Raw genomic sequence first — 27,034 nt, forward strand, 5'->3', positions numbered from 1 at the left:
AGATTTTTGTACATTTGTATAGTGTTTAAAAAAAAGAGTAGTGTTATGAAATTCAGAAGAAACAAAAGGGTGTTCTGTGGAAAGCCTGTGTGCCTCTCTCCATCTGTCAGGATCCTCCTAACTGCTCTCCCTGGAGGCAGCCACGGTTCCAGGTCCTCGTATGTCCTTCCAGGGTTATTATGGCATAAAGCTTTTAGGGACCACTCAGTAAACGAATAACAGGTGTCTGGTTGTGTAGGGCAGGAGTTGGCAGTCTTGGGACTGAACACTGATCTTGCTTTGAGTTTATTGAGATGAAACTGCCACTGTGGAATGTATTGGCCTCTTTTGACAAGAAGATCCCACCAAACGGGAAAGTTGCTGGATTCCAGCCTGCAAGGCACTCTCGTTTGGGGTTACATAGCTGGAAGGGGTTGAGGTGATTTGCCCGAGGTCACTCACATGCCTGGCTGAGCCAGGGCAGGGCCCCAGTTTCCTGACCCCTGTTCTGTGCACAATAACTCCCCTGGAGTGAACCGTGGCCAGTATCCAGTGCGGAGATCCCAGGAGAGCAGACGGGTGTGCCCAGGAGGGGTGTGGTCGGGACTCATGAGTCTGGGACCTGCTGGCCGGGTGAGGTGGCACTGCTGTCCTACCCCCGCCCCAGTCTCATTTGGCTGCAGGTGGGTTATCTTGTTTACTCTGCTGTAGACACCGTACAGTAGAGAAAGCACCTTTGTCAGTGGAGGCTGCTCTGGAGAAGTCAGCCGTGAGCGCAGCCCGGATTGTGCAAGCAGGCAAGTCGGCATCAAAAAGGAGAGCGCTGGTGGGGGCAAGGGTCAGGAGTGGATTGTGAGCCAACCACACAGGCCGCCGCCTGGGCACGGAGAGCAGAAAGCTGCCCCCGATGGCTGCACAACTGGGACGCAGGCACTGTCTGCATCTGGGCGCGCTTCGTGTTAGTCCTTTCCTTGTGGTTATGCGATCGCTCGCATAGCTTTAAACCCGCAGTCCATACAATTTGATGTCCTGCTTTTTTGTTATAATTACATATAAGCCTCTTTCCATAATAGTATATATTTTTCGGAACCCATCATTTTGGCCACGTCCTGTTCCATTAAGTAGATGAGCCATATTTGCCTAACTAATACCTTATTAATCTAATATGAGGCTGTTTCTGATTTTTGCCTCTCAAGCGATGCTGGCAAGAACTTGCGGTGCTCACGGCCCTTTCTTTATTTAGAGTGTTTACCCAGAACAGCATCCCAGCCTTTTGCTGAGGGTTTTTGCCCGTGTTAGTTCCCTTGATGAGTTCGTACCACATCAGGCTGTCCATGGTCACATGTTGCGGGCTTTGTCACGGCACTCACTGTACAGTAGGAATTAGCAGAGCCTCATTTTTGCAAATGTCATAATACATGGAAACTTGTTTTCATTCACAAAGCGCGGTGGTGTGCTTGCATGTGTGTGTGCGTCGGCCCTCAAACAATCCCAAATGAGGGGAGCCCCGCCACCCCTCACAGGAAGTGCCCACAGCTTTTGCTGCCACATTCCCAGATGGCTGACGTCAGCCGTGTCTGTTAGGAGTGTCAGTTGTGCCGGCACAGCTGTCTGCCCAGCGCTTATTTTCACACACCATACGTCCCTGTCTGCGTAACTTTTTGTTTTTGTTAGGAGACTTAGAAAGCTTTCACATTTCCCACTGTTCAACCAGAGACCCTATGAGTCTTAATTCAGAGTTAGCTTGCTGACATCGTTTGGAGGCTTGTGAAATATCTTAGTTTAAAACTGCACCAGCATTTAAAAACTAGGGGATTCACACAGAAGTCCCTATTGCTGGCTCCTCTTCCCTGGCGGTCTGGCAACCGAGGGCCCTTAGTCCCACGTGGAGTCAAGGAGAAGCTACTCCGGCCCCCTCACCACCCTGCCCTGGTACTGATGCTATGTTCTTGGTGCCCTTTATCAGCTGGGACACTTAGAACCAGTTTCTCCTGAGGGAAAAACAAAGCACAGCCCGAGAGAGCCACTGTTTTAAGAACAGTGCGTGGGCATACATGGAGGTGATGACTAACCAGTCCTACTTTATTATGTTTGACCCTTTTGCTTACTTATTAAACCTCTTTGTGCCTTAGTTTCCTCATCTGTAAAATGGGGAGAATAATAGTTTTGTGAAGAATAAGTGAGTCAAAGCCGGTAACACACAATAAGTGCCCAATTAGATGTTAGCTGCTGTTATTATATTTTATTCTTATTTATGGCATATGTATTTGTCTCCTAGACTAGGTTCATAACTGGGACTGATTTTTGATGGTCAAAACTTGAGATGAGGGTTTCTACAGCATATAGTGGGTAACGTCCCAGGATTCTGCTAAACAGCTCCTCCATTCCTAACAAACAGGTAACCAACCCAATATATTAGTATGATAGTACTGACCTTGAAACCCTGTTCAGATATTTAACTGTGTGATTTTGGTCTGAATGAACTTTTCAAACACATCTCTAAACCAACTTTTCAGTGGTTAGTTTAGATCATTCTTGAATGATCTGAATATTAAGGGGTCTTACTTATCCCAGTTCCCAGGGGACTTGAGTCCTTTCCCCGCATCCTCACCAAGCACATGCCTTTTGCCAGTAACACACTGTACATCCAGCTTTTGGTCTGTTCTTGAACTTTAGACTTCCTTGCGGCTTCCTGTCCTTCTTCCTAATAATCGTAGCAACCATTTATTGAGCCTTGTGTGGGGGCAGTTGTGCTTAGCACTTGCCACATGTTGTTGCATTGATCTTCACCATCCTCTGAAGTAGGTTCTAGTACTCTACCCCTTTTACAGATCTGGAGACTGAGGGCGGGAGAAGTGATGTCACTTGCGCAGTCGCTCAGGTCAGCTCTGCTCTGGAATCTGCACTCCTCACCGTGGTGTGTGTTGCCTGCCTTGTTCTGCCTGGAGATGTGCCCAACAAAGTTATTTGCTTGTCCATGGGAGGGTTTTTCAAATATTTGAGGTGAGACCCCGAGTCCTTTCTTTCCTGCGTTGAAGAGCCCAGTTCCCAGAGTTTCTCCAGACATGTTTCTGATCTGCTCACTATCCAGAATGATCTCCCACCTCTGGACAACCACTTTCTGGGCTCTGCTCCCCTCGCCCCTCTCTGCCAGTGAAGCTGCCTGGCCCACGCCCACTCTACTGATGTTCCATCACTTCAGACTCTTGGTGCCAGTGCTGACCAGAGTCACCCAGATTCCATCAGGTTAGTGTTTTCACTGTCCAGTGACCCATTTTCAGTGACATTGCACTAGATTCAGCCCATCTGTCTGGCCATTTACAATCTTGGCCTTGGCTCTGCTGCTCCCTTCCAGCAGCCCACCCACACCTGCACCTGAAATCCACATCATCCTGGTGGAGCAGAAAGCATGTGAGACTGGGAGTCGGGAGGCCGTGTTGTGAACATGCCCTGCTGTGTGGTCTTGGGAAAGCCACTCACCCTCTCAGGTCCATGTGTCCTCACTTGTCAAGTGAGGGTTTGACCTGGGTGATGCTCAGCATCTCTTCCAGCTTCTAACACTCCTTGATGCCATGTGTTAAACAGCGTGAACTTGTAATAATTATAATCAATTATTGTGGTGACTGTAATAATAGGTAATAATTGAGCTGGCTTCTGTTCCAGGCTGTCTTTTCAGTGTTTTAAGTGGAATGTATCCTTGACTCCTCTAACCATCCTCATGATATTATGACCCCCATTTCACAGATGTGTGCTTTGAGGCAGAGCTGGGTTGAGTCACTTACAAAGATCCCACCTGGCTAGAGGTAGATGAACGAGGAATTGGCACTGTCACCTTGCATGATTTAATCCTTCTAATCTCTTGGATGCTCACTCTGTGGAGTGACCCTCCTGTGTTTCAATAACTCTTTCACCTCTCCCTCCTCCCACCATGGACTTCAAAAGCCCCGCCCCTGACTCAGGCTGATGAGTGATCCCAGCTGAGTGAGTGATTATTCAGATTTCCTTTTAGACCCTAAAATCTAGATGGTAATGATGGTGGTAGTGCCTTTCTTGCACACTTTCTGTATTTTAAACAAATATTGATATTGTTATTATTGATATAAGTTAAAATATTAACATGTTAATGTTATCCTTCCAGTTTTTTTTTTGTTGGTAAAGTACACTATTATCTTACCTAATCTTCATCACAGTCCTGCCTGGTAGATGCCCTTGTCTCCATTTTATAGATGTGAAAACTGAGGCTCAGAAAAGGCCTTTGTGACTAAAGTTATAGTCTAGTGCAGGGGTCTCAAACTCAACTCAGCATGTGGGCTGCAGAGCAAGTTCACAGCCGTTCGGCGGGCCGCACTAGGTCTACAAAAGGCAACTGTTACGCAACACTTTTCTCACTGCAGTTGAAAACAAAAAAAAATCAGTACAACAAGCACAATCGTACATGCAGTTTACTCAGTGTCACAAAACGACCAGAAACTGTAGTTCGCATCACAACTGCTGTTAACTAAACTAATATCTAGCTAGGATGCTAGAGAAATGAAAAATACAAGTAGGCCCCTAGGCTTACTTAATTTTATCCAAAATATTTTGAACTTCGTGGATTAGTCTGCGGGCCGCACAAAATTGTTCGGCAGGCCGCGAGTTTGAGACCCCTGGTCTAGTGCATCCGAGCTCTGGGGAGTAGGGAGAGCATGTTCTCAAAAGCCATTGGCCTTCTCAACCCACTTTAAAGGAAATATTATACAGAGACGTGATACTTGTTATAGTGGAAGGCTTTGAGAGAATGCCGTGTGATAGCAAGACTGTGAGACCACAGAGGAGGCAGATAGTGGTGCTTCTCTCTGTTCATCAGCCCTGTGAACCTCGGCCTGGCTCCACCGTCCACCCCATTCCCACCACTCCCATGCCTGTTGCAGCCTTGAACCACAGTTTTGGATGGATGTATTCTTTGTCTGCCAACATCACCTTTATGCTAGATGAGACATGGGTAGGTGCTTCAAGAAGAGCAGGGGCCCATCCGGGTTCTCTGCCAGCCCCCTTCTCTGCCCAGGGCCCGCAGAGGCTGTGCAGCGGGGCTGGTGGTGGTGAAATGGGGAAGGAACTAGCCCTCACCGCAGCCCTTGGGAACTGACAGTGTGGTGCCCAAGCGCTCATCCCAAGGCCCCTCGGCATCCTTGAGCCCATTTCTATAATAGGGCGTCCACTGAAGCCCTGTCTCCTTAGTCAGGCTGTGAGCCAAGGGCCCAGTGATGGGGCTATTAGAGCAAAGGGAAGGTCGTATAAGGCAGGTCCTGGTTGGGACTGAGGCAAGAAAATATCCCCTTGCCCTTTCTTTGAATGAGGCTGTACCATAGCCCTCCTGGGGTGGCGCTGCCCTCCCACGCTGAGTCATCCAGACTAGAGGCCGTGGGGCTCTGGGGCTCCAGCCACTGCCCACAGGCACCACCTGAGACTGTTGGCTTTTCCTCCTTGCTGGACCCTTCGGGCACTGTAAAGGGGCAGGTGCCCATCTCTGTCATGATATGGGAGCTTGAGTTCCGAGACCACGCCCTGCCCTGTGCCTGAGGGGCGGTGGTGTGGTGTGCATGGCAGCCGCATTGCGGACACTGCCCTCTCCCTCTTTGTTCCCCATCAGCCTCCTCGTGCTGGGGACCCGGCTGATCACTGTCAAAATCCTAGGCTTTCTGCAACCCCATGGTCTTAGCCCTTTCCCATAATATATCAGCACCAGTTCAAAAAAGATTTTCTCACACACGCCAGGCATCATCTGGAAAACCCAGTGCAGTGATGGCAGGTGTGGGACCCAGGACGGCGTTCAGTGGCTGAAGGCAGGGAGGAGGGTGTGGGTTGGAGGACGGAGGGGCCGGTCCCCCGAGGCCCGTCCACGGGAAAGTCTGTCCTCCTTACCATTTGCTGATGAGCACTAAGTGGCAGGCACTTCATAAGTATTTCTAGTTAATCCTGGCTTTTACACAGTGCTATCAGTATCCCCATTTGCTGTTTAGGGAACTGAGGCTTAGGGAGGTTAATCTGAAGGTCACGCAGCTGGGAAGTAGTGGGTCTGAGCATTGAACCCAGAGCTGGTGCTCCCAGCATTGCATGTTCTTAATCACTGAGCTGCCTCCACCATTTCCTCCTCAGGCCTGAGCTTCAAGATAGGTGCTGCTTCCTGGGGGAACTTTCTTACTGGGGAGGTGTGCAGAGGCCCCTTCAAGGCTGTCACCTGTGGGAGCCGGCGATGGGGCCCCGGAGGTTTCAGCAGAGAGTAGTCACCAAGGCCTCAGAACCAGGCTTTGCATGGGAGACCTGAGCAAACACAGGTGCGGCCTGTCTCCCCGGGCGCCCAGTCCAGCTTCCCCAGGAAATGAGGCGGGCTGCTTTCAACAGGACTTTTCTCTTGCAAAGTAGTGTCTTTTTACAAAAGTGGCCTCTTCCTCCTTCCTAACACTGTACCCCACCCCTCCATGACTGGGTGATAAACAGTGAGGTCCCAGTCCCCACCTGTGGAGGGGGGGGAGCTGCAAGCAATTCCCAGCTGGACCGAGGCCTCACTGGACCCGAGACCAGCCCTCTGAGTTCGCTGGGTGATCCCGGTCCCCTTGAGTCCCCAGGCAGAGGCTGAGGATGGTCCCGGGAGGAGGATGAGAGCGTGGCACTGTGGCAGTACAGGGGGTAGGTAGTAAATGAAGAAGCGCTCCTCCCAAAAGAAAAGGACAGTGTGATAACACCAGGCAGAAGTGCATATACGGACAGAGGACAGCTGGAAGAGAATCTGGACCTACAAAACATTATATTTATTTTAAAGATTTAGAGACTTTCATATTTTTAACCACAACAACAAAAGTTATAACAAAATGAAAATAAAAGCCACTGTACTTCATCTCCTGCCAGCTTTGCCCTGCCGGCTGGGGAGGAATCAATGATACCGTAGATGCTCCTCCTTGCTCTGCTGCATCCCCGCCCCTCGGGCCTGTCTCCTGTCTATGAGACCCTGAGAGCACTGCCTGGCCCATCACCCCCTGCTGATGCCATTCAGCGTGACCCACAGGTGCAGTTCCATCTCCCAGGACCCTCCTCCTTTTTTGCATGGGTTCCTTACTTGCTCCTTGTTGGGCAAATGAGGTTGTAAAATTTGTATTTTTTGAGTTTGCTCACTTTTAGTGTTAAAAAGTGGCGCTGGGCAGGACCAGGTATGTGATCTGTGAAATTGCAAATTACCTTCCTGCTTGGGAAGGGCCGTTGTCTTGCTCATGTTTGCTGGAGGAGAGGTTTTTCACACCAGAAAGCTTGTGAAGGCAGAGAGAAAAACAAGCCATGCTTGCAGAGTGAGAGAGGAGAGAATGCAGGGTGCTGAGGAAGGAGCCAGTTTGTGCAGAGAAATAAGAGGTGTGCAGATGGGGAACCAGAGCTGAGGGGCTTTTGCGAGCTCCACTGAGACTGGTGGAGCCTTTGATTCTAGGAGAAACCGGAGAAGATGCTCCTGGTTGTGGAACCGAAGAATGTGTCAGTGGTTTTGGGAGCCCTGTGTGTTTGCTCATCGGCCGGTGCGAGACTTTAATAAAGAAATGGCTCCCCATTTTTTGGCTCCACTGTTTCTTTACCATCTGCCCGAATTCACTGAGAACCTGCATGTGAATGGCCATAACGGCCGTGACTACTGGTCATACACTCCTCCATCCAGTTACCTGATTTTTACATCTCCTACAAATGTTCACTACACAGGGCAGGGGTGTTGGCTCTTTTGTACTCTGGCGTGTCCTTGACTCTGTGCCCTTGGACTCTAGGGAAGGTATGGAGTCCATCCTAGTCTGGAGGTGTGGAACTGACAAGTGGCCAGGCAAGGACCATGCAGTCGGACATGGGCAATGATGGAGTGGGTACAGGATGCTATGGGCTCTGTGCCCCCAACTCAGAGGTAGTGGGTGGCCATCAGGAAGGCTTCCTGGAGGAGTTGGCATCTTAGCCTAAGTTTGAAAGATGAGTGTGAGTTAGCCAAGCATGACATAGAGGATGTCCAGGCTGATGAATTAATATATGCCCCTTGCCCACATCCAGTCTGTGTGCCAGTCTTCTCAAAGACTGCCCCCTCCTCCCTACTTACATGGACTGACCTCTCCCCTTTTTGCTCACAGATTCTTCAGCCCTTGCTTATAAACGACATAGCCATCCCCCCCCCCCCCCCCAGTAATCCCTGGTGTGGTGTTCCTCCCTTCTCCTGCCCATTCATTGCCACTTCACTTTGGCGTTCCCCAGGGTAAGAGGAAGTGATCGTGGGGATCATGAGTCTGGTGACCTTTCCCACAAGGAAGGGTATTTCTAGTGTGACTGCTGCTGCTACAATGAATAACTCACTGCTCACCATTGCAGCTTCACGGGCAGGTGGGAGAGAGCTGACTGGTCCTGGTGTAGGGGACTGGGCGTTGACTCTTGAACCCCCATGTCGTTGTGAGTGCCATTTGGTGCAGACTAGTCTGGGGTTGCCAAAGAATGGGTTGGATCTGAAGCAGGAGAATGCTTATCTCTGTTTTTTATGGAATGTGAGAGATAGGGAGAGACACTTGCCCGGTTTGTAGATGGGTCATGCAAAATCAAAATGTGCTTTTGGTTTGTTGAGTTGCCTTGTTGCTTGGTTGAGCCATCAGGGGGTGCTTTTGGCTCAGGACAGCTTGGTTAGTGACCTGCCTGATTATCTGCTTAATATAGAAGCTTCAGTGTGGCTGCCTTCTCCCCACAGACTAGGATATTCCAACTTCGATAGACTTTTATTTAGTCTCCTTATATTAACTTTCTGAGCCCTGGCCAGTTGGCTCAGCAGTAGAGTGTTGGCCTGGTGTGTAGAAGTCCCGGGTTCAATTTTTGGTCAGGGCACACAGGATCTGCTTCTCCACCCTTCCTCCTCCTCCTCCTCTTCCTCCTCCTCCTCTTCTTTCTCTCTCTCTCTCTCTCTCTCTCTCTCTCTCTGTCCCCGCGTCCTCCCTCTCCTCTCCCCTCTTGCAGCCATTGCTTCAGTGGTTCAAGCAATTTGGCCCCAGTTGCAGAGGATGGCTCCAAGGCCTCACCTCAGGCACTGAAATAGCTCAGTTGCCGAGCAACAGAACAGCGGACCCAGTGGGCAGAGCATCACCCTGTAGGGGGCTTGCTGGGTGGATCCTGGTCGAGGCACATGCAGAAATCTATCTCTGCCTCCCTGCTTCTGCCTCTCAGTTTAAAAAACAAACAACTTTCTGGAATTCTCGCTCATACATTTGCAGCTTAAGGTGTTGCCATCCCCTAGTGCAAAGATAACAGACATACACATTGGGGTGCTTACCTTTCTCCTTATCCTGACATCGTAACTCTGAACTGTATCCCTAACAGAAATGATTAATCCTTTCCCTAAGGTAGCTGCTGAGTGGACGAGGATATAATAAAGTAATTTACTTTATGGTGTTAATACAGCTTAATGTTACCTCTGGGATACTTTTCCTCAAAACTATGAAGATTGAAACTAAGCCTTATAACCTAAGAAGTAAATTGGTGCTTCTAAATGTGTTTTAGGAGAAGGTCCAGAGGAGAGGCATTAAGGAGTATGCTGCTTCGTCCATCCCACTGGTGCCCACCCATGCCTTAAATAAAGCAACCGAAGAGATGGTGTGAGGCAGGTGGACCCTGGGGCCCACTGAGAACCCGGTGAGGGCCTGAGACCACGTGACTTCTAGGAAGCCTGACGGCTTGCTCTTCTTTCCTTTGTCTAGACGTTCACAGCGTGGTGCAACTCCCACCTGCGCAAGGCCGGGACACAGATCGAGAACATTGAGGAGGACTTCCGGGACGGCCTGAAGCTCATGCTGCTGCTGGAGGTCATCTCAGGTGAGGTGGACCGCTGGCCCCAGAGTGCCAGGTGGGGAGGGCCACCCTGGCCCAGGATCAGGTGCTGCCTGCTGGGTCTGCCACTTTGGGGGTGCGTCCCTGGCTCCTCTGCTGCTTCTCTGCCTTTGGTCATGGCTAGCTTGGGTCTCTTGAAAGAAGTTGGGGGTGATGTGTGAATTCAAGCAAGGAGATTGGCTTTGGTCCTGGCTCTGCTGTTGATCATTTGTGTGTCCTTGGACAGGTCACTCACTGCCTTTCTGCCTCAGCATTCTCATTTACAAAAACACAGGGTTCAAGAGATGGTTTCTGAGGCCCCTTCTCCAGAATACTAGGATTCTGTGGTCAAGAGTGCAACCATGGCTGACTCTCCCTAACCCTTGGCTCCACTGTGACCTCTGTGTCTGTAGCTATATAATCCCAGTCCTTTATCTGGACCGACCCCGGCTTGAAATTTGGATGTCCAGATACCTGGAGGGAGAGCTCCCCTTGAACACGGACCTTGGCTTGCTTTCTTTTTTTTTTTTATTTTTTTTTTTAATAAATAACTTACATTATTTCTGTTTTATTTATATTTAAGTCTGAACGATGTTTTATTTTATTTTAATTTAATTTATTTTTTACAGAGACAGAGAGTAAGTCAGAGAGAGGGATAGACAGGGACAGACAGAGAGGAACGGAGAGAGATGAGAAGCATCAATCATCAGTTTTTCTTTGCAACACCTTAGTTGTTCATTGATTGCTTTCTCATATGTGCCTTGACCGCGGGCCTTCAGCAGACCGAGTAGCCCCTTGCTGGAGCCAGTGACCTTGGGTTCAAGCTAGTGGGCTTTTGCTCTAACCAGATGAGCCCGTGCTCAAGCTTGCGACCTCGGGGTCTTGAACCTGGGTCCTCTGCATTCCAGTCCGACGCTCTATCCACTGCGCCACCACCTGGTCAGGCGACCTTAGCTTTCTTATGAATACTTTTCCTCCACCACCTGTTAAAGGTTGGTGGTCCTCAGTTTTCTGGCCTTGCCTTACCCTGGGCAATCTCAGCTGCTGTCTTCGCTTTACCTTCCACGTGATGCCAGTGAGTCCTAGACCTAGTCCCAGCTTAGCCTTCTCCCTTGAGCCCCTTCTTAACCCTTTGAGTAGTATGAACATTCATATATGTCCTTGTGCCTCCTGACCATTCAGAGTATGATCATAACAAAAATTTTTAGTAAGGCAACATTTAAAAAAGGCAAGTGTATGTTCTTCTTGTTTTTATAAATTAGTTATCAAACAAACAGGATTTTAAGTTATTAAAACTGTAACTGGCCTGACCAGGCGGTGGCACAGTGGGTAGAGCATCGGGATAGAGCGTCGGACTGGGATGCAGAGGACCCAGGTTCGAGACCCTGAGGTCACCAGCTTGAGCACGGACTCATCTGGCTTGAGCAGAAAGCTCACCAGCTTGGACCCAAGGTCGCTGGCTAGAGCAAAAGGTTACTTGGTCTGCTGAAGGCCCGTGGTCAAGGCACATATGAAAAAGCAATCAATGAACAACCAAGGTGTTGCAACGAAAAACTGAGGATTGATGCTTCTCATCTCTCTCTGTTCCTGTCTGTCTGTCCCTATCTATCCCTCTCTCTGACTCTCTCTCTCTGTCCCTGTAAAAAACAAAAAAACTACTGAAACTAATTTCATTTTTTGAAAAGAAATTCACTCCCGGGAGTCAACGAGCATGAAAAAAACTCACTACTCAAAGGGTTAAATGCTGAACTGCTCTGGGCATTTCCACTCAGGTGTCCCCCAGGTCCACTCAGTGTGTCCAAAACGGTGCTGACCTCTCCTGGCCCCAGCAAACCTTGTTCCTCCTGTGGCCTTCAGCTTGTTCCCCTAAACCTGATCTGGGAATCCTAGGCAGCTCCGTCTCTGCTCTTCTTTCCAACTTGGCATTCGAGTTCTGTACATTCTATCTCCATCTTCTGTTCTTCTTTTACCTTGGCTGCTGTGGTATCAGTGTGGGCTTGTGTCAGCTCTCACCTAGCTGATGTCACAGTGGCCTTCAGCCACCTCCCAGCTCTTCCCTCCCCTCTGCAGCCCCTCCTCCACACCTCAGCCGAGGGGCCGTGTGGCAGCCCAAATATGGTCAGGCTGCTCCCTGCTCGGCAACCCTTCGCCTCCCCAGGGCTGCGAGCCTGCAGCCCACATTCCTTCGCAGAGCTCGCAGGATCCTTTGTGAGCTGGCACCTGCTTTGTTTTCAACTAGCTTTTCCCAAAAAGGCCTGGGCCCTCAGGCCCCCTGCCACAGTGGAGATGTGCTGCCCTCCCAGATGACCTGCTCCCTGCACTCTGTGCTTCTGTAAAGCTCTAAATCAGGGGTCTCCAAACTTTTTACACAGGGGGCCAGTTCACTGTCCCTCAGACCATTGGAGGGCTGCCACATACAGTGCTCCTCTCACTGACCACCAATGAAAGAGGTGCCCCTTCCAGAAGTGCAGTGGGGGCTGGATAAACGCATTTTGGGGACGCCTGCTCTAAATGCTGCCGTCCCTTTTCTTTTTACCCCATACTAGTCTATTTCCCTTGCAGGTGAAATGTGTATGTGGTGGGGGTGTAGTAAAATCTACATAACATAAAATTCACCATTTTGACCATTTTTAAGTGTACAGTTCAGTACATTCATGCTGTTGTGCAACCGTCACCATCATCCGTCTGCAGAACTGGAACTCCACATTCATTAAATGCTAACCCCATTCCTGGCTCCCTGCAGCCCCTGCCAGCCCCCGTTCTCCTCTGTCTCTGAATGTGACTACGGGGGGAGGGGGGTCCTTGGGCTACGACAGTTGACATGACATTTCGAGTTTACAATGCTCACTCCCATAGAAACTTTAAAAAATTGAAGCGTGAGTGTTTCGGCTTCCGCTGTTGGCGTTGTGCTTACGAACTACGGGGTGAACCAGTTTGGTTGTGCCGCAGAGGAATACGCAGTAGCGGGCCCACGAGGGAGGGAGTTGGCGTCCCCCAGGACGCTTACCGATGCCATTTTGGACTGTGAAAAGCGCAAGTGTTCCATTTGTGTTAGGCTAGGGTGTGGTTCAACTTACACCAAAATTCGGGTTATGACAGTGTCATAGGAACAGAACTGGGTCGTAACCCGAGGACCCCCTGTACTCTGGGCACCACGTATTAGTGGAATCAAATACAGTCTTTATTTTTTTGTGACTGGCTTATTTCCTTTAACATAATGTCCTCCAGTTTATCCATGTTTTAGCATGTGTCAGAATTCCCTTCCCTTTCTTTATTTTATTTTATTTGTATTTTTCTGAAGCTGGAAACGGGGAGAGACAGTCAGACAGACTCCCGCATGCGCCTGACTGGGATCCACCCGGCACGCTCACCAGCGGGTGATGCTCTGCCCATTTGGGGCGTCGCTCTGTTGCGACCAGAGCCACTCTAGCGCCTGGGGCAGAGGCCAAGGAGCCATCCCCAGCGCCCGGGCCATCTTTGCTCCAATGGAGCCCTGGCTGCGGGAGGGGAAGAGAGAGACAGAGAGGAAGGAGAGAGGGAGGGGTGGAGAAGCAAATGGGCGCTTCTCCTGTGTGCCCTGGCCGGGAATCGAACCTGGGACTTCCACACGCCAGGCCGACGCTCTACCACTGAGCCAACCGGCCAGGGCTCCCTTCCCTTTCTTTAGGCTAAGGAACATTCCTTTATGTGCCACATTTTATTTAATTCTATATCACCGATTAGGATGTGGGGTGCTCCCACCTTTGGGCGATTGTGAATAATGTTGCTCTGAACGTGGCTCTCTAAATACCTGCCCTGGTTCCTGCTTTCAGTTCTTTAGGGTGCACACCCAGAAGTGGACTTGCTGGGTGATGTGATGATTCCATGTTTAAGATTTTTAGAAACTGCCGTACTGGTTTCTCCAACGACCTTTTAGAGTATCCTTCCTTTCTGCCCACTCCCCCAACATTTATAAGTTTAAATATTTTCTTAGTTTAAACAAATAAACCTGGCATTGTTCTTTTTCATTTTTTATTTTTTGAGAGACAGAGTCAGAGAGAGGGATAGACAGAGACAGACAGACAGGGAGGGAGAGAGATGAGAAGCATCAATTCTTCGTTGTGGCACTTTAGTTGTACATTGACTGCTTTCTCATATGTGCCCTGACCGGGAGACTACAACAGACTGAGTGACCCCTTGCTTGAACCAGCGACCTTGGGCTCAAGCTGGTGAGTCTTGCTCAAACCAGATAAGTCCTCCACTCATGCTGGTGACCTCAGGGTTTCGAACCTGAGTCCTCCACGTCCCAGTCTGACACTTGGTCCACTATGCCACTACCTGGTCAGGCTCTTTTTCATTTTTTAAAACTCAGCTCAGATTTTCTCCAGGAATTCTTCCCTGACCACCTCCCCAGCCCCAGTTTGAGTGACTGCCCTCCTCTGGGCTCCAATAACATCCCATTAATGCCCCTGTCGTGTCCTTTGCCATGTGGTTTAATCATTTTTGGGTCACTTGTTTTTTCCCACTCCACGTTGAGCTTCTTGTGGCAGGGACAGCCTCGTCTCCGTGTCCTGAGTGCTCAGCATTGTTCTTGGCATGTCGGTGACACTCAGCGTCAGAGCGGCCATATGCCCCGAGCCAGGGTTTCTGGTGTAACCACAGTGCACCCAAGGGGGACCTATGCACGGCTGGGAAGTGCGCTTGTCTCTTCAGAGGCTGGTGGAGGCTGAGTCCCGAGGCCTTGCCTTTTCCTCTTTGAGTATCTCTGGAGAGGACAGGAGGTAGGATGACAGGAGAAGGAAGGGCGTGCTCTTCCAGTGTGGTCCCTGGACCACCCACAGCAAGATCAGAGGCGCCACCTCAGACCCCCTCCGTCAGAACCATAGGAGGCAGGGGAATGGGGCTGGACAGCTGTAGTTAGCTGGTTCTCCAGGTGTTTTTGTGCTGACTGAAGTTTGAAAACTGCTGGCCTTGCCGCCTCGCCTGTCCCTTGTGGAGAGGTCCCCTAACCAGCCAGTGTGCACAGTGGGTGGGCGGGCTGGGGGGCGCATTGCATGGGCTCTGTCCAGCCTGGGGGAGGGAGCCTCTGTGGTTCCTCATCTGCTCAGGAGGATGGAGGGGTGCCTTGCTGGAGAAGGTAGTGGCCACGGCCTTGGGAGAGCCACATGTAGAGAGTCTTGACTTAATAATAACCCAGCTGTGCCTCCCTGGGAGCTGCTGGGCCAGATGACATCTGCAGCTGGAAGGCTCTTTCCCTCTAGAAGCTGGGAGGCCCCCTGGAGATGTCTACTCTGACAGGGTGGGCCTGGCCCGGCATGACAGCCCCCAGCCAGACTCCTGACATGCCTGGGGGAGGGGGCGGGGCTGGCTGGAATCCATGGCAGGTGCAAGGGCCCTGCATTCCAGGCCCTAGGATAGTGGTTCTCAGCCTTTTGGGGTTTCTGACCTCTCAGAGACTCTGAAAGCTGTGTTCTTTCTCCAGGTATGGGCACATGTGTTGCACATAAGAATTTTTCTAACAGTTTCAAGGAGGTTTCTGGCCGCCTCTGTTCTGGAATAAAAGTGCTCTTAATGGGGTGTTTGGAGAACCAGCTCCTCTCCCCCCTGTTTCCACGCAGCTTCTGGCATTGAAACCCGAGTAGCAGAAGCTCCCATGTGGAGGGTGGAGATGGAGATGGGGGAGCAGCGGCTGAGGGAGGGTGGGCGTTGACTTGGAGCTGAGCCGAGGGTGCCCACGGGAGGCAGTAACAGGACAGGAGCCGGAGTTCTCAAACGAGAGAGGGGTGCTGTGGGCAGCTTCATTTACACCCCCAGGGACCTTTTTCAAAATACTCTGGCGTGACCCCCACCCTCTCCCAGGCCCAAACAGGATGGTGTTCAGGGCTGTCATAGGTGCTGTTCCTTCCGCCTTGATCACTGTTCCCTGCAGTCTGGGCCTGGTTTTCTTTCCTCTCAGAGGTCCTCCCCTGCCTCTCAGCAACTCCTCATCCTACTGCCTGCTCTCCTCTTCTGCAGCCTCTTTTTAGGCAATTTTCTTAAGCATGTCTCTGTCTTGATATTTGTATATGTTTATTTGTGTGTTTCCTTGCTGGAGTCTGTCTCTCCTCCTGAGCCATGGGGACATGAATGCAGGAGATAGTTTTGCTCACCCCGTATTCGGCACCAAGCCGAGTCCCTGGCACACATTAGGGGCTTCCCACGGAATTGTTGGGTGGATGCAGGCAGTGAGGTCTGAGATGTGGAGGAGGGAAGAGCTATGGTAGGCGTGCCCCCTCATTCCCTGCCATGGTGACACTTAACCTGCACCCAGGGGAGCACACGTGTGTGTCCCTCTGCGGCGTGCCCTGGATGAAGGTGTTGTGAGAGCAGCCCTGGCCCGTGGGTAATAGCATCTCACCTTCCTTTGCCTCCATGGTCTGCATGCAGGTGAACGCCTGGCCAAGCCGGAGAGGGGCAAAATGAGGGTGCACAAGATCTCCAACGTCAACAAGGCCCTGGACTTCATAGCCAGCAAGGGGGTGAAGCTGGTGTCCATTGGAGCGGAAGGTGAGTAAGACCTGCCCTCTGGCTGCCCTCGGAGCCTGAGTTTCTGCTCTCCTGGTCCCCTGGGCATTTGTACCCTGACTCCTGGGCCCACACATCCCTGGAGGCATTGGGAAGGAGGGCGCTCAGCACATCCATCTGGTCGACCCTATGGGTGCTTCATGTGACAACAGTACTTTCTATCCAATCTCAGCCTCCACCACCCACCAGCCCCTCTCCTGGAAAACCAAGGCCCACTCCCCGGTCCCCAGGTCCACACCCCTCAGCCGGTCAGTCCCAGTGCCGTGGAGCCCTGCGTGTGTGCGGGGCAGCCTCCCCTTCCCGCAGACCTGCCCAGAATGGAGAATTCTGTGGTCTGGGGAGGAGGCTCGTACTGATGAGTGGAGGTGGAGGCCGCACCAAGGCTCCACAGAGCCACAGAAAGGCCGATGTCTACAACCCCCTAGAAGCATTATTAATAGCGTTTTCCTACAGAATAGCTTCATGGCTCTTTTCCTTCTACTTAAAAAAAATTTTTTTAAAGCTTAGTTTAAACCATTATTAGCACATTCCTGATGACTGAAAGGCTGTGGTGTCTCGGAAGGACTAGGGGAGGTCGGGCCCTTAGACTAGAATGCCCCATCAGGCCTGTGACCCGTGGACTCAGCAAGCACGTGTTGGGCACCTGCTGCGTGTGCCGGAGATCAGAAGATGAGTGAGATACAGTCTCGTTCTCTCACTCACTCACTCACTCATGGCAGCACCGTGGCCGTGGTGACTGAGTGTGTCCCTGTGGCAGGGACTGTGCACCAGTGATCTCACTGAATCCTCGCAACAGCCCGAGGAGGTGGCTCTAATCACTATTTCCATTTCACAAAAAGAAAACAGATGCCCAGATAGATTAAGTCACTTGCCCAAAGCCCCATCATAAGACTGCCAAGCTTGCACGCAAATCTCCTCTGTGTGATGTCAGAGAAATGCCCCCGGGGAGGGACCTTTCCTTGAGGGGGTGGGGCCTTGCTCCAGTTAGCCTCTTCTCTGGCTTTAAAGTGCCCCTCCTCTTGTTGCTAGAAATGGAGGGATTTTCTGTTGCTACATCAGGCTGAGAGCCTTCAGCCTAGGGGTCTGCACACCGCAGTCCACGGGATCAGATCTGGCCGGCGCGGGTTTTTGTAAATATTGGAGCTGGGCCACACCATTTGTTTACATACTGTCCTCGCTCCTTTCCTGCAGTGAGGGCAGAGCTGAGTAGCTGTGACAGAGACTGTCCGGCCTGCAAAGTCAAAAATATTTCCTATCAGGCCTTTGCAGAAAATGTTTGCTGGCTCCTGCCTTACGGGGGTGGAGGAGTGGCTTGGGCTAGCCCGAGGCAGTGCCAGGTCCTGGCGCCCCTCAGCCGGGGGGCAGACACCACGGCTTCTACACCCCTGTGGCCCCAGCTCCTAGCAGTGTGATGCACGTAGTAGGTGCTCAGTAAATATGATTTTTTTGGAGGACTTGCACATAGCAGGGTAATTTGCTTTGTGAGTTGGAAATGTTCTCTGCCTTTTAATAAGAAGAAAAGAATAGTTTATGCTATTAGGGAGGAATAAAGGCTTTGGCAGAAAACATTTCAAACAGGCAGGGGTGGGAAGCCAAAGAAATTGCTACTCATGTGGTATGTTGCAAGTTCAGATGCCCCGTGGGGCAGGGAAATAAAGGATGTGTGTGGTGGGCAGGGGATGGACAGTAAGGACAGGTGGAGACTGTGGAGAACTGGAGAGAGCATGTCCTAAGTGGGACAGCTGCCACTCAGATGTAACCAGCTGTTGCTGTGGGGGAATAGCACTGCTAGATCTTCCATTTCTTCAAAAGAATCCAGATACCCAGACTTTTAGAAAGGAAAATTTAACTCAGAAAAGTCATTTTTTAAAAGACCTTGAGCACCAAAGGGGAGGAGGGAGAGAAGAGCGTTTGCGGAGTTCCAGGTCTGTGCCTGGCGAGATGGGATGCTCCGTGCACATGCTTGTCCCCTTGTGCTGTGAGCAGACCTGTGGAGTGAGTGCCACCAGCCACACTTCACAGTCAAGGGAACTGAGGCTCAGAAACGTTGCTGGCGTGACAGCATGTCGTGCAGTTTGAACATAAGCTCTAGGCCAGACTGCTTTCATGGGGCAGAGTCAGGATTGAACCCAGGGGTTCCAGTTCCAGAGCTGAGGTCCAAACCTATTCCTATTACCCCAAGGCATTGCTGTGTCCCCAACAGGGTGCAGGACAGAGCTTGCTTATTTTTGAGAGAGGAAGGGAGAGATGAGAAGCATCAACTCGTAATTGTGCCACTTCGGTTGCTCGTTGATTGCTTCTCAGATGTGCCTTGACTGGGGGCAGTAGCTAACTAAGCCAGTGACCCCTTGCTGAAGCCAGTGACCTTGGGATTGTCAATGATCCCGCGCTCAAGCGGATGAGCTTGTGTTCAGGCCGGCAGTGTTGGGGTTTTGAACCCTGAATCTCAGCGTCCCAGGTTGGTGCTCTATCTGCTGTGCCACCGCCTGGTCAGGCATAGGACAGAACTTCTATGTGCAGTTTTCCTCAGTTATGATACGGTGGGTCAGGTTGGCTGTGCTGGGCTCAACAGAGGGGTGAGGACCAAAGACATAAACTCTAGCTGCCACCTCTGATCTCTGGGAAGTCACTTAACCTTCCTGGCTGTGGCCTTCACATGGGCCTTGTTTCTCCAAAGATTTCTAAAGGCTCCTTTATAGTGAGATAGTCCTTACCTTCTTGCTGCCCTGGGGAAGCCAGTGCTTTAAGCTGAGGCTTCCTGCTCTGAAATCCTCTCTCTTTTCAAGCTGAGCATCCAGATTGTGCTGGGATGGCCGCCCTGCTGAGCCAGGGACCTAGATGAGCTCCAGTGGGTTTTGTGTATTTGAACAGAATGGAGTTTTCTGCTGCAGACTATAGAATAAAGGGCAATGGAGCAGCTCACTGGCACTGAGCTCTCCTGGGGGTGGGGGGGACGTTGCTGGTTGTCCTCCCTGCCGAGCATCCTGTGCTGGGGGACTAGGCCTGGTGGGAGGGAGCAAAGGACCCTAGAGCCTGAACCAGGGGTCGGGAACCTTTTTGGCTGAAAGAGCTATGAACGCCACATATTTTAAAATGTAATTCTGTGAGAGCCATGCAACGACCCATGTACATTACGCATTATCCAATAAAAATTTGGTGTTGTCCCGGAGGACAGCTGTGATTGGCTCCGGCCACCCACAACCATGAACATGAGCGGTAGGAAATGAATGGATTGTAATACATGAGAATGTTTTTTTTGTGTGTTTTTTTTTTTTTTGGTTTTTTTTGTTTGTTTGTTTGTTTTTTTGTATTTTTCTGAAGCTGGAAACAGGGAGGCAGTCAGACAGACTCCCGCATGCGCGGATAGGGATCCACCCGGCACGCCCACCAGGGGGCGATGCTCTGCCCATCCGGGGCGTCGCTCTGTCGCGACCAGAGCCTGGAGCAGAGGCCAAGGAGCCATCCCCAGCACCCGGGCCATCTTTGCTCCAATGGACCCTCGGCTGCGGGAGGGGAAGAGAGAGACAGAGAGGAAGGAGAGGGGGAGGGGTGGAGAAGCAAATGGGCGCTTCTCCTGTGTGCCCTGGCCGGGAATCGAACCTGGGACTTCTGCACGCCAGGCTGACGCTCTACCACTGAGCCAACTGGCCAGGGCCTGTTTTATATTTTTAACATATTTTTTTATTAAAGGTTTGTCTGTGAGCCAGATGCAGCCATCAAAAGAGCCACATCTGGCTCGTGAGCCATAGGTTCCCAACCCCTGGCCTAGACCTTTGAAGGGTTGTCATTTGGTGCAAGGATTAGACTCTCTGATCGACCCTGAAATGCAGAACAAGACCCGGAAGGGAGACCTCTAGGCATACTGACTGCATATCCTGTAGAACAGCGGTTCTCAACCTGTGGGTCACGACCCCGGGGTCGCGACCCACAGGTTGAGAACCGCTGCTGTAGAACCTTCAGGAATGGCTCTGGGGAGGGTGTACATTCCCTGTCCCCGAAGACGGTCAGGTGGAGGCTGGAGGCAACCTCGGGGAGGGGCTAGTATAGATACTTCAGATTTCTTGTATGATCCTTGATTCTAAAATGTCTAGGATCATGAAATTGGGGCTTGACTTGGGTGAGTGGTTGGGATTTAACCAGGTGAGAAGAAGACCCAGGCAGGATTTAATTTTTTTTAGCCCTTTGGGCAGGAAAAGCAAGATGGCTGTGGATGCCAAGAGCTTGAGGGGGTGGTGGTGGTGGTGGTGGTGGTGGTGATTTAGCACCTGTCCTTAGGCAGGAGGTCCAGCAGGGGTCTCTGGGCGGTGGCCCCAGGGGTCTAGTTTCTGTCCTGTGGGACTTCCTCTGTAGCATTCATTATTTTCTGAATACTGTACTGATGACTGTCTCCTGGGGGCCGAGGAGGGGAGGGAGAGGCAGGTTTCTGGCAAACCCAGGCTGTGAGCAGCCCCGTAGCTGCCACAGACCGGGAATGGCCGAAACATGCCTCACTTCTCCCCCTACCCATGGCAGTTGTCGTCAATCTGTCACCGTGGTTTTCCCCGCGGGGCCCTGTTGTAGCTTTGGGACCGGCCTTGTGGGCCCAGCATTCCTGGCAGCCTCCTAACGTGGAGCTTCCTGAGAGATGGGCGCCCCTGCTCCGAACACAGAGGGGCTCAGGGAGGGTGCATGCTGAAGGGGGCCGGAGTCAGGTGGGCGCTGGGGCTGGGGTGGCGCACCGCGTGTTCACTGAACCACCCCTCTTTTTGCCCGTACTTGGCTCCTTTGTTCTCTGGAGTAAAACTGCTGATTGGTGTGAGTGAGAATTCACTAAGTAAAAACCCCTGGTGGGACTTGTTATCTTTGAATATATGTATCCTGATTTATTGATGTCACCCCATTAAAAAAATAAAATTATAAAAAAAAAAAAAAAACCCCTGGTGGGGGGCGGGTTTCTGGGGAAGGAGGAGAGGAGGAGGAGGCAAGGCCAGGACTGAAGCTTCCCTGGCTTGAGAGGATGCTGAGCCCAAGGCCACGGGAGGCCCAGGTATTTGGCCGCACAGGTGGGCTGCTTGTGGGAGCCGCAGGGTGGGGAGGGGCTGGCACCGCAGCCTCCACCTCTGGAAAGGCCAAGAGGCAGCGTTATTACCACTGTGGAGTTTTTTCTACAGACAAATTTCCCCTTCTATTCAAAATGCTGTTCATAAAATTGTGAGGCTGCTTTTTCTACTTTCCATATTACTGTACAAAGATTTTTTTTTTTTACCCCAAGTCATTAAAAGTTCGCGAATGTAATTTTAATGGCTGTGTTAATCAGTTTGCTGGGCTCAGCTGGGCCCTGTCCCAGCCCTGGGTCCTTTCTTCCTGTTATGTTCTCGGGGCTGACAGGCCTGCGTTACCTCTGCCCATTCACCCACGTGTGGTTCGTGGTCTCCAGTGTTCGTTCATTCGTTGATTCATTAATTCAGCAGATGTTGAGGGAGTGCTAGGCACGGGTGCTGGGTCCTAAACAGTGATGCAAAACAGAAAAAGTCACTGCCCTCCTGGAGCTTATATTCTAGAAGGGAAGAGAGAAAAGACACAAGACCCAGATCAGACGGGGAAGAATAAAGCAGAGAGTCAAGTGGGTGGCCAGGGAAGGACTCAGTGAGGACGTGAAGGGTGAGTGGGGACATGGAGACGGGAGAGAGATGAGGGACAAGCCACACGGTATCCAGAGAGGGGAGGGCTGTGACCGGGTGAAGGGGGAGGAAGGGCCGCAGGGCCTAGCCAGCTGCTGGCCTTGATGCTGAGTGAGGTGGCAAGCCATGGAGGTTTTGAGGTACACTTATACTCTGGTCTGGATCCTGCAGGTGTCTGGGTTCTGGCAGGCATTTAACCTCCCCCCCCATGAGCAGGAGGAATTGCATCCTGTCCCGTGCCCAGTGGACACCGCTCCTTGGCTGAGTACCCCAGTGCAGTCAGCAGAGTCATCTGACTCACCACCCCGCCAGCAGCAGCAGCAGCAGCAGCAGCAATGCACATACCTCGTGGGTCACGCATCAGTGTGCAAGTCTGCCCTCCCTCCTGAGAAATGTACTGAGATCTTAGAGTATCATTTCTTTCGTGGAATCCACTCTTGTTTTAGGGGTTTGTGGGAAGCAAACTCGAGTAGACTTGGGCTCAGGCAACCAGGACTCCCTACAAGTTGCCCCTTCTCATGGTTCTGTTGCGTTACTCCTAAGAACTTGTGTTACAGGTAGGACAAAAATAAGATGTTCTTTGAGTACCTCACTTTTAACTGAGAATACCTTACCACAGGGCCAGGTTACCATCTCCTGGTCTGGAAGAGCTCCTGATTATTCTTTCCGTCCTGCAGCCAGTGGGTTCAGTTGGTTCAAGTGTGGCCCCAGGCACTGAGGATAGTTCTGTTGGAGCACATCAGCCTCAGGTGCTAAAAATAGCTGGGTACTCAAGAATTAGCCCAAGATGGGGTTGCAGGGTAGATGGATCCCAGTCTGGCACACGTGGGAGTCTTCCTCACTATCTCCTCTTCTCACCTAAAAAAAAAAAAGTGCTGCTTACACTGAATTTAGTGGGGCATCTCATAGCTGTGATCTTGAAGCTTTTTGCTTGATTTTCTTTTTCTTTTTTAAATATCCAATTAACGACATCATGAGGCTGATGCGATTTAGTGGATCCTTCAAGATGGCAGTTTGCTAACTTTTGTTAGGTTGGCTGCTTTCTGTTGCCTGCACCGGCGTACAGAGTGTGGATGGCTGTTTTGACAGCTGCGATTGCCCAGAGGTTGTGAGGTCCAAGTTGCCAGAACATCTGGGATGGCTTAGAACTCCTCCTGCTCTTTGTCAGGCTGGCAGACACAGCTCAGGGTTCGGGACACCTCCTTCTGTGTTGCCTTTCCTGATGTCCCCAGTAGAATTGACCGCGTCCAACCTGTGCCCCCAGGATGCCCCTAGTCAACCACCTTGTGCCTCCAGGACACCCCCAGAGCTTGTCACCTGTGGAATGTCATCACACTAGCTTTCGGAAACGTACTGACTTCCCTCTAGAAGTGGAGCAGTTTGGTCTTTGATTCCTTCCATGGTGACGTGCCCAAAGTGACGTGGGTGCTTGGGGAATGTTAACGCTGCCCCTGTAAGACCCATCCTGCTGCTGTTTTTGTAGAAATCGTGGATGGGAATGTGAAAATGACCCTGGGCATGATCTGGACCATCATCCTCCGCTTTGCCATCCAGGACATTTCTGTGGAAGGTAGGTCTTCTGCTCTGTTCAGTGGCTTCTCCAGGCCACCTCTCCGTGCCTTCCCCATCACGTGTCCCCCCTGGGCTCCGCCTGGAGAGCTGTCTGACCTGGGCGGTAGAGCTTGATCAGGGGCCACATCTGGACCTTCTGACCCTTTTCTGGCATCTTTCCTCTCTGCTAGTCTGTAGAGAAGTCTGTTGGGGGTGATGGTTCCTGCAGATATGTTGGCCACAGTGAAATGACCCACTTGGAGAAAGCCCACGGTTGCTTTGGGGAAGTGTGTTGGAAACCCCCACCTGGCTCTTGGATTGTTAAATCTTGAAAAAGTAGGGGAACAGCAGCCAGGAGAGCATGCTGGGATCCAGAGCTGACCTCAGGTCTTCCACTTTGCTCCCATAACACCCTCTGGTGGTCACTTTGCAGGTTTACAAGGGGCCACCCCAGGTCAGTGATCTCTCTAAACTTTTGATTCCACACTCCAGCAACTTTTGAGCTGACACATGTGTTTATTTTGTCATAATTTACATTTACGTACTTCCATGCATATTACAAAACACATGAAAACAAATTTTCAAAAGATGAGATGGAAATAATATTTTAAATTTATTTTAATAGAATCTTGGGACTTTTTAATTTATTTTAATGAAAACTTTAAAAAATCTTGAATAGATTTTTATTCAAAGCAATTTTTTAATGAGCACAATGTGGACTAAATTGCTTTGTTACAGAAATATTGGCTTGACGCTTGGTGATACAGGCATGTGAAGATCTAAGTTTGGTTTGTAAATGCTTGGTGTTTAGGGTAGAAGTGGTTAGAAATATGCCCACAGTAGTCAATTTGGGCATGGTTCTTGTTAGTGATGGTATATATAAAACCATTTTTCAAATAATCTTCATGGTGAGCTTGATTCTTTTGGGCAACCTCTTGTCAGCTCTGATTAAATAGTTTCCATTTTTATCTTGTAGCAAAGAGCTTGAACTAAGTGGGAGCATTAGCTTTGCAGGTTTTTAAAATTGTTTGTGCTCAGCCTAACCAGGTGGTGGCTCAGTGGATAGAGCATAGGACTGGGATGCAGAGGATCCAGGTTCGAAACACTGAGGTCGCTGGCTTGAGCGTGGGGTCACAGGCTTAAACATGGGATCATAGACATGAGCCCAAGGTCGCTGGCTTGAGCAAGGGGTCACTCCGCCCTGCTGTAGCCCCCTGGTCAAGGCACATTTGAGAAAGCAATCAGTGAACAGCTAAGGTGCCACAACAAAGAATTGATGCTTCTCATCTCTCTCCCTTCCTCTCAGTCTGCCTCTCTCTCTATCTCACTGTCTCTGTCACACACAAAAAATGTGCTTGAATTGTTACCTTTTTAGGCATTGTTTAACATAATTTTAAAGTCCATTCTGTGAGTTAAAAGTAAATGAGCCCTGACCAGGTAGCTTAGTTGGCATCATCCTGACACACCAAGATTGAGGGTTTGGTTCCCAGTCAGGGCACATATAAGAATCAAGCAGTGAATGCATAAACAAGTGGAACAATAAGCTGATGTTTCTCTATCTCTCCCGTCTTCCCCTTTCATCCTCTGCCTTCCTCTCTCTCCAAAATCAATAAATTAAAAAAATTAATAAAGAAAGTAAATGAAATCATCGGGAAGCCACTTCATAGGGTACTATAACCTGCATTTCACAGATGTGAACACATGGGGGCAGTGCGGTTGGCAGCCCTCCCGTTCTGGAAGCTCCCTGGGTCTCCTCAAATACTTACCTGCTTATTCTGATAGACATGTCTGCTTCACACACACCAATGCTGTTGATCCATGCATTAAATATGAGGAAACCTTATTTTTTTAGAGGAACACTGAATCTGAATGGGTGTCCTAATGCTTTCTTCCCACATGTGGTGCACACACCACAGGCGGGGCACATGTACCCCTGTATAGAGATTCCTGGACTTTATTTTTTATTTTTTTTGTGACAGAGACAGAGAGTGGGACAGATAAGGACAGACTGGAAGGGAGAGAGATGAGAAGCATCAATTCTTCTTTGCAATACCTTAGTTATTCATTGATTGCTTTCTCATATGTGCCTTGATCGACCGGAGGGATACAGCAGACTGAGTGATCCCTTGCTCAAGCCAGTGACCTTGAGTTTAAGATGGTGAGCCTTGCTCAAATCAGATGAGCCTGCACTCCAGCTGATGACCTCGGGGTTTCGAACCTGGGTCCTCTGCATCCCAGTCTGATGCTCTATCCACTGCACTACCGCCTGGTCAGGCTAGAGATTCATGGACTTTAGATTTCATAGGTCAATCAAGCCTTCCTGCCCAAAGTGGCCACCTGACATAGGTTGCCAGCTTATTTTGTATTGTTACCATTTCTTGAATAGAAGGAGTGACTGGGAGCTTGTCTGAAAGGCTATTATCTCAGCCTTTCAGTTTGTGAAGCGGCTAGCTCTGAAAAGCTTCCTAGCTTGCTTCCGTGTCAGATAACTTCTCAATCTTTGTCAAGGAAATAGACTTCATGGCCTGGTAGCGGCAGGGCTGGAATCTAGGGGTCTTTGTGTGAGCCCCCTATGTGAACAAGCATGGGCCCTGTGGTCAAGGTGGGGCCTACCATGAGTCAGCAGTGCCCCCTCCACCGAGCCAGCCCACTGACCTCTCTGCCTGTCCTCCCCTTCCCCACAGAGACTTCGGCAAAGGAAGGGCTGCTCTTGTGGTGTCAGAGAAAGACAGCCCCTTACAAAAACGTCAACATCCAGAACTTCCACATAAGGTGAGTGACGGGGAGCTGAGGGGCTCTTGTAGAACCAAGGCTGCGTCCCCCAAGGCCCTGCAGGCCCCCTTGGCTGGGTCAGTCTCAGCTCTGGAGCAGAGCAGAGGACCTAGGGGAAGAAGTTACTTTTTTTTTTGTATTTTTCTGAAGCTGGAAACGGGGATAGACAGACAGACTCCCGCATGTGCCCGACCGGGATCCACCCGGCATGCCCACCAGGGGGCGATGCTCTGCCCATCTGGGGCACTGCTCTGTCGCACCCAGAGCCATTCTAGCGCCTGAGGCAGAGGCCATAGAGCCATCCTCAGTGCCCAGGCCAACTTTGCTCCAATGGAGCCTTGGCTGTGGGAGGGGAAGAGAGAGACAGAGAGGAAGGAGAGGGGGAGGGGTGGAGAAGCAGATGGGCGCTTCTCCTGTGTGCCCTGGCCGGGAATCGAACCCGGGACTCCTGCACACCAGGCCGACGCTCTACCACTGAGCCAACTGGCCAGGGCCTATTTATTGATTTTAGAGAGAGAGAAAGGCAGGGGTTGGGGGAAGGAGCAGGAAGTATCAACTTGCAGTTGCTTCTTGCATGTGACTTGACTGGGCAAGCCCAGGGTCTCCAACCGACAACCTCAGCATTCCAGCTTGACGATCCATCCACTGTGCCACCGCCCTTTGGTGCCTTCTCTCTTCCCAGCCGCTTCTGG

At 50.8% G+C, this 27,034-nt stretch overlaps 1 protein-coding gene across 3 annotated transcripts in view; it reads left to right on the forward strand.

Moving 5' to 3' along the window:
* Positions 1-27,034, forward strand: part of ACTN1 (actinin alpha 1) — a 105,419-nt gene that overhangs the window by 46,717 nt on the left and 31,668 nt on the right. For all 3 annotated transcript variants that reach the window (XM_066272475.1, XM_066272474.1, XM_066272473.1), the window contains exons 2-5: positions 9,708-9,822; positions 16,222-16,341; positions 23,503-23,589; positions 26,255-26,342. In XM_066272475.1, the coding sequence (XP_066128572.1) occupies positions 9,708-9,822; positions 16,222-16,341; positions 23,503-23,589; positions 26,255-26,342 (410 nt within the window). The remainder of the gene's footprint in view (positions 1-9,707; positions 9,823-16,221; positions 16,342-23,502; positions 23,590-26,254; positions 26,343-27,034) is intronic.

This window comes from Saccopteryx bilineata, chromosome 4 (genome assembly GCF_036850765.1).
Source record: "Saccopteryx bilineata isolate mSacBil1 chromosome 4, mSacBil1_pri_phased_curated, whole genome shotgun sequence".
In the NCBI taxonomy this organism is placed as follows: domain Eukaryota; kingdom Metazoa; phylum Chordata; class Mammalia; order Chiroptera; family Emballonuridae; genus Saccopteryx; species Saccopteryx bilineata.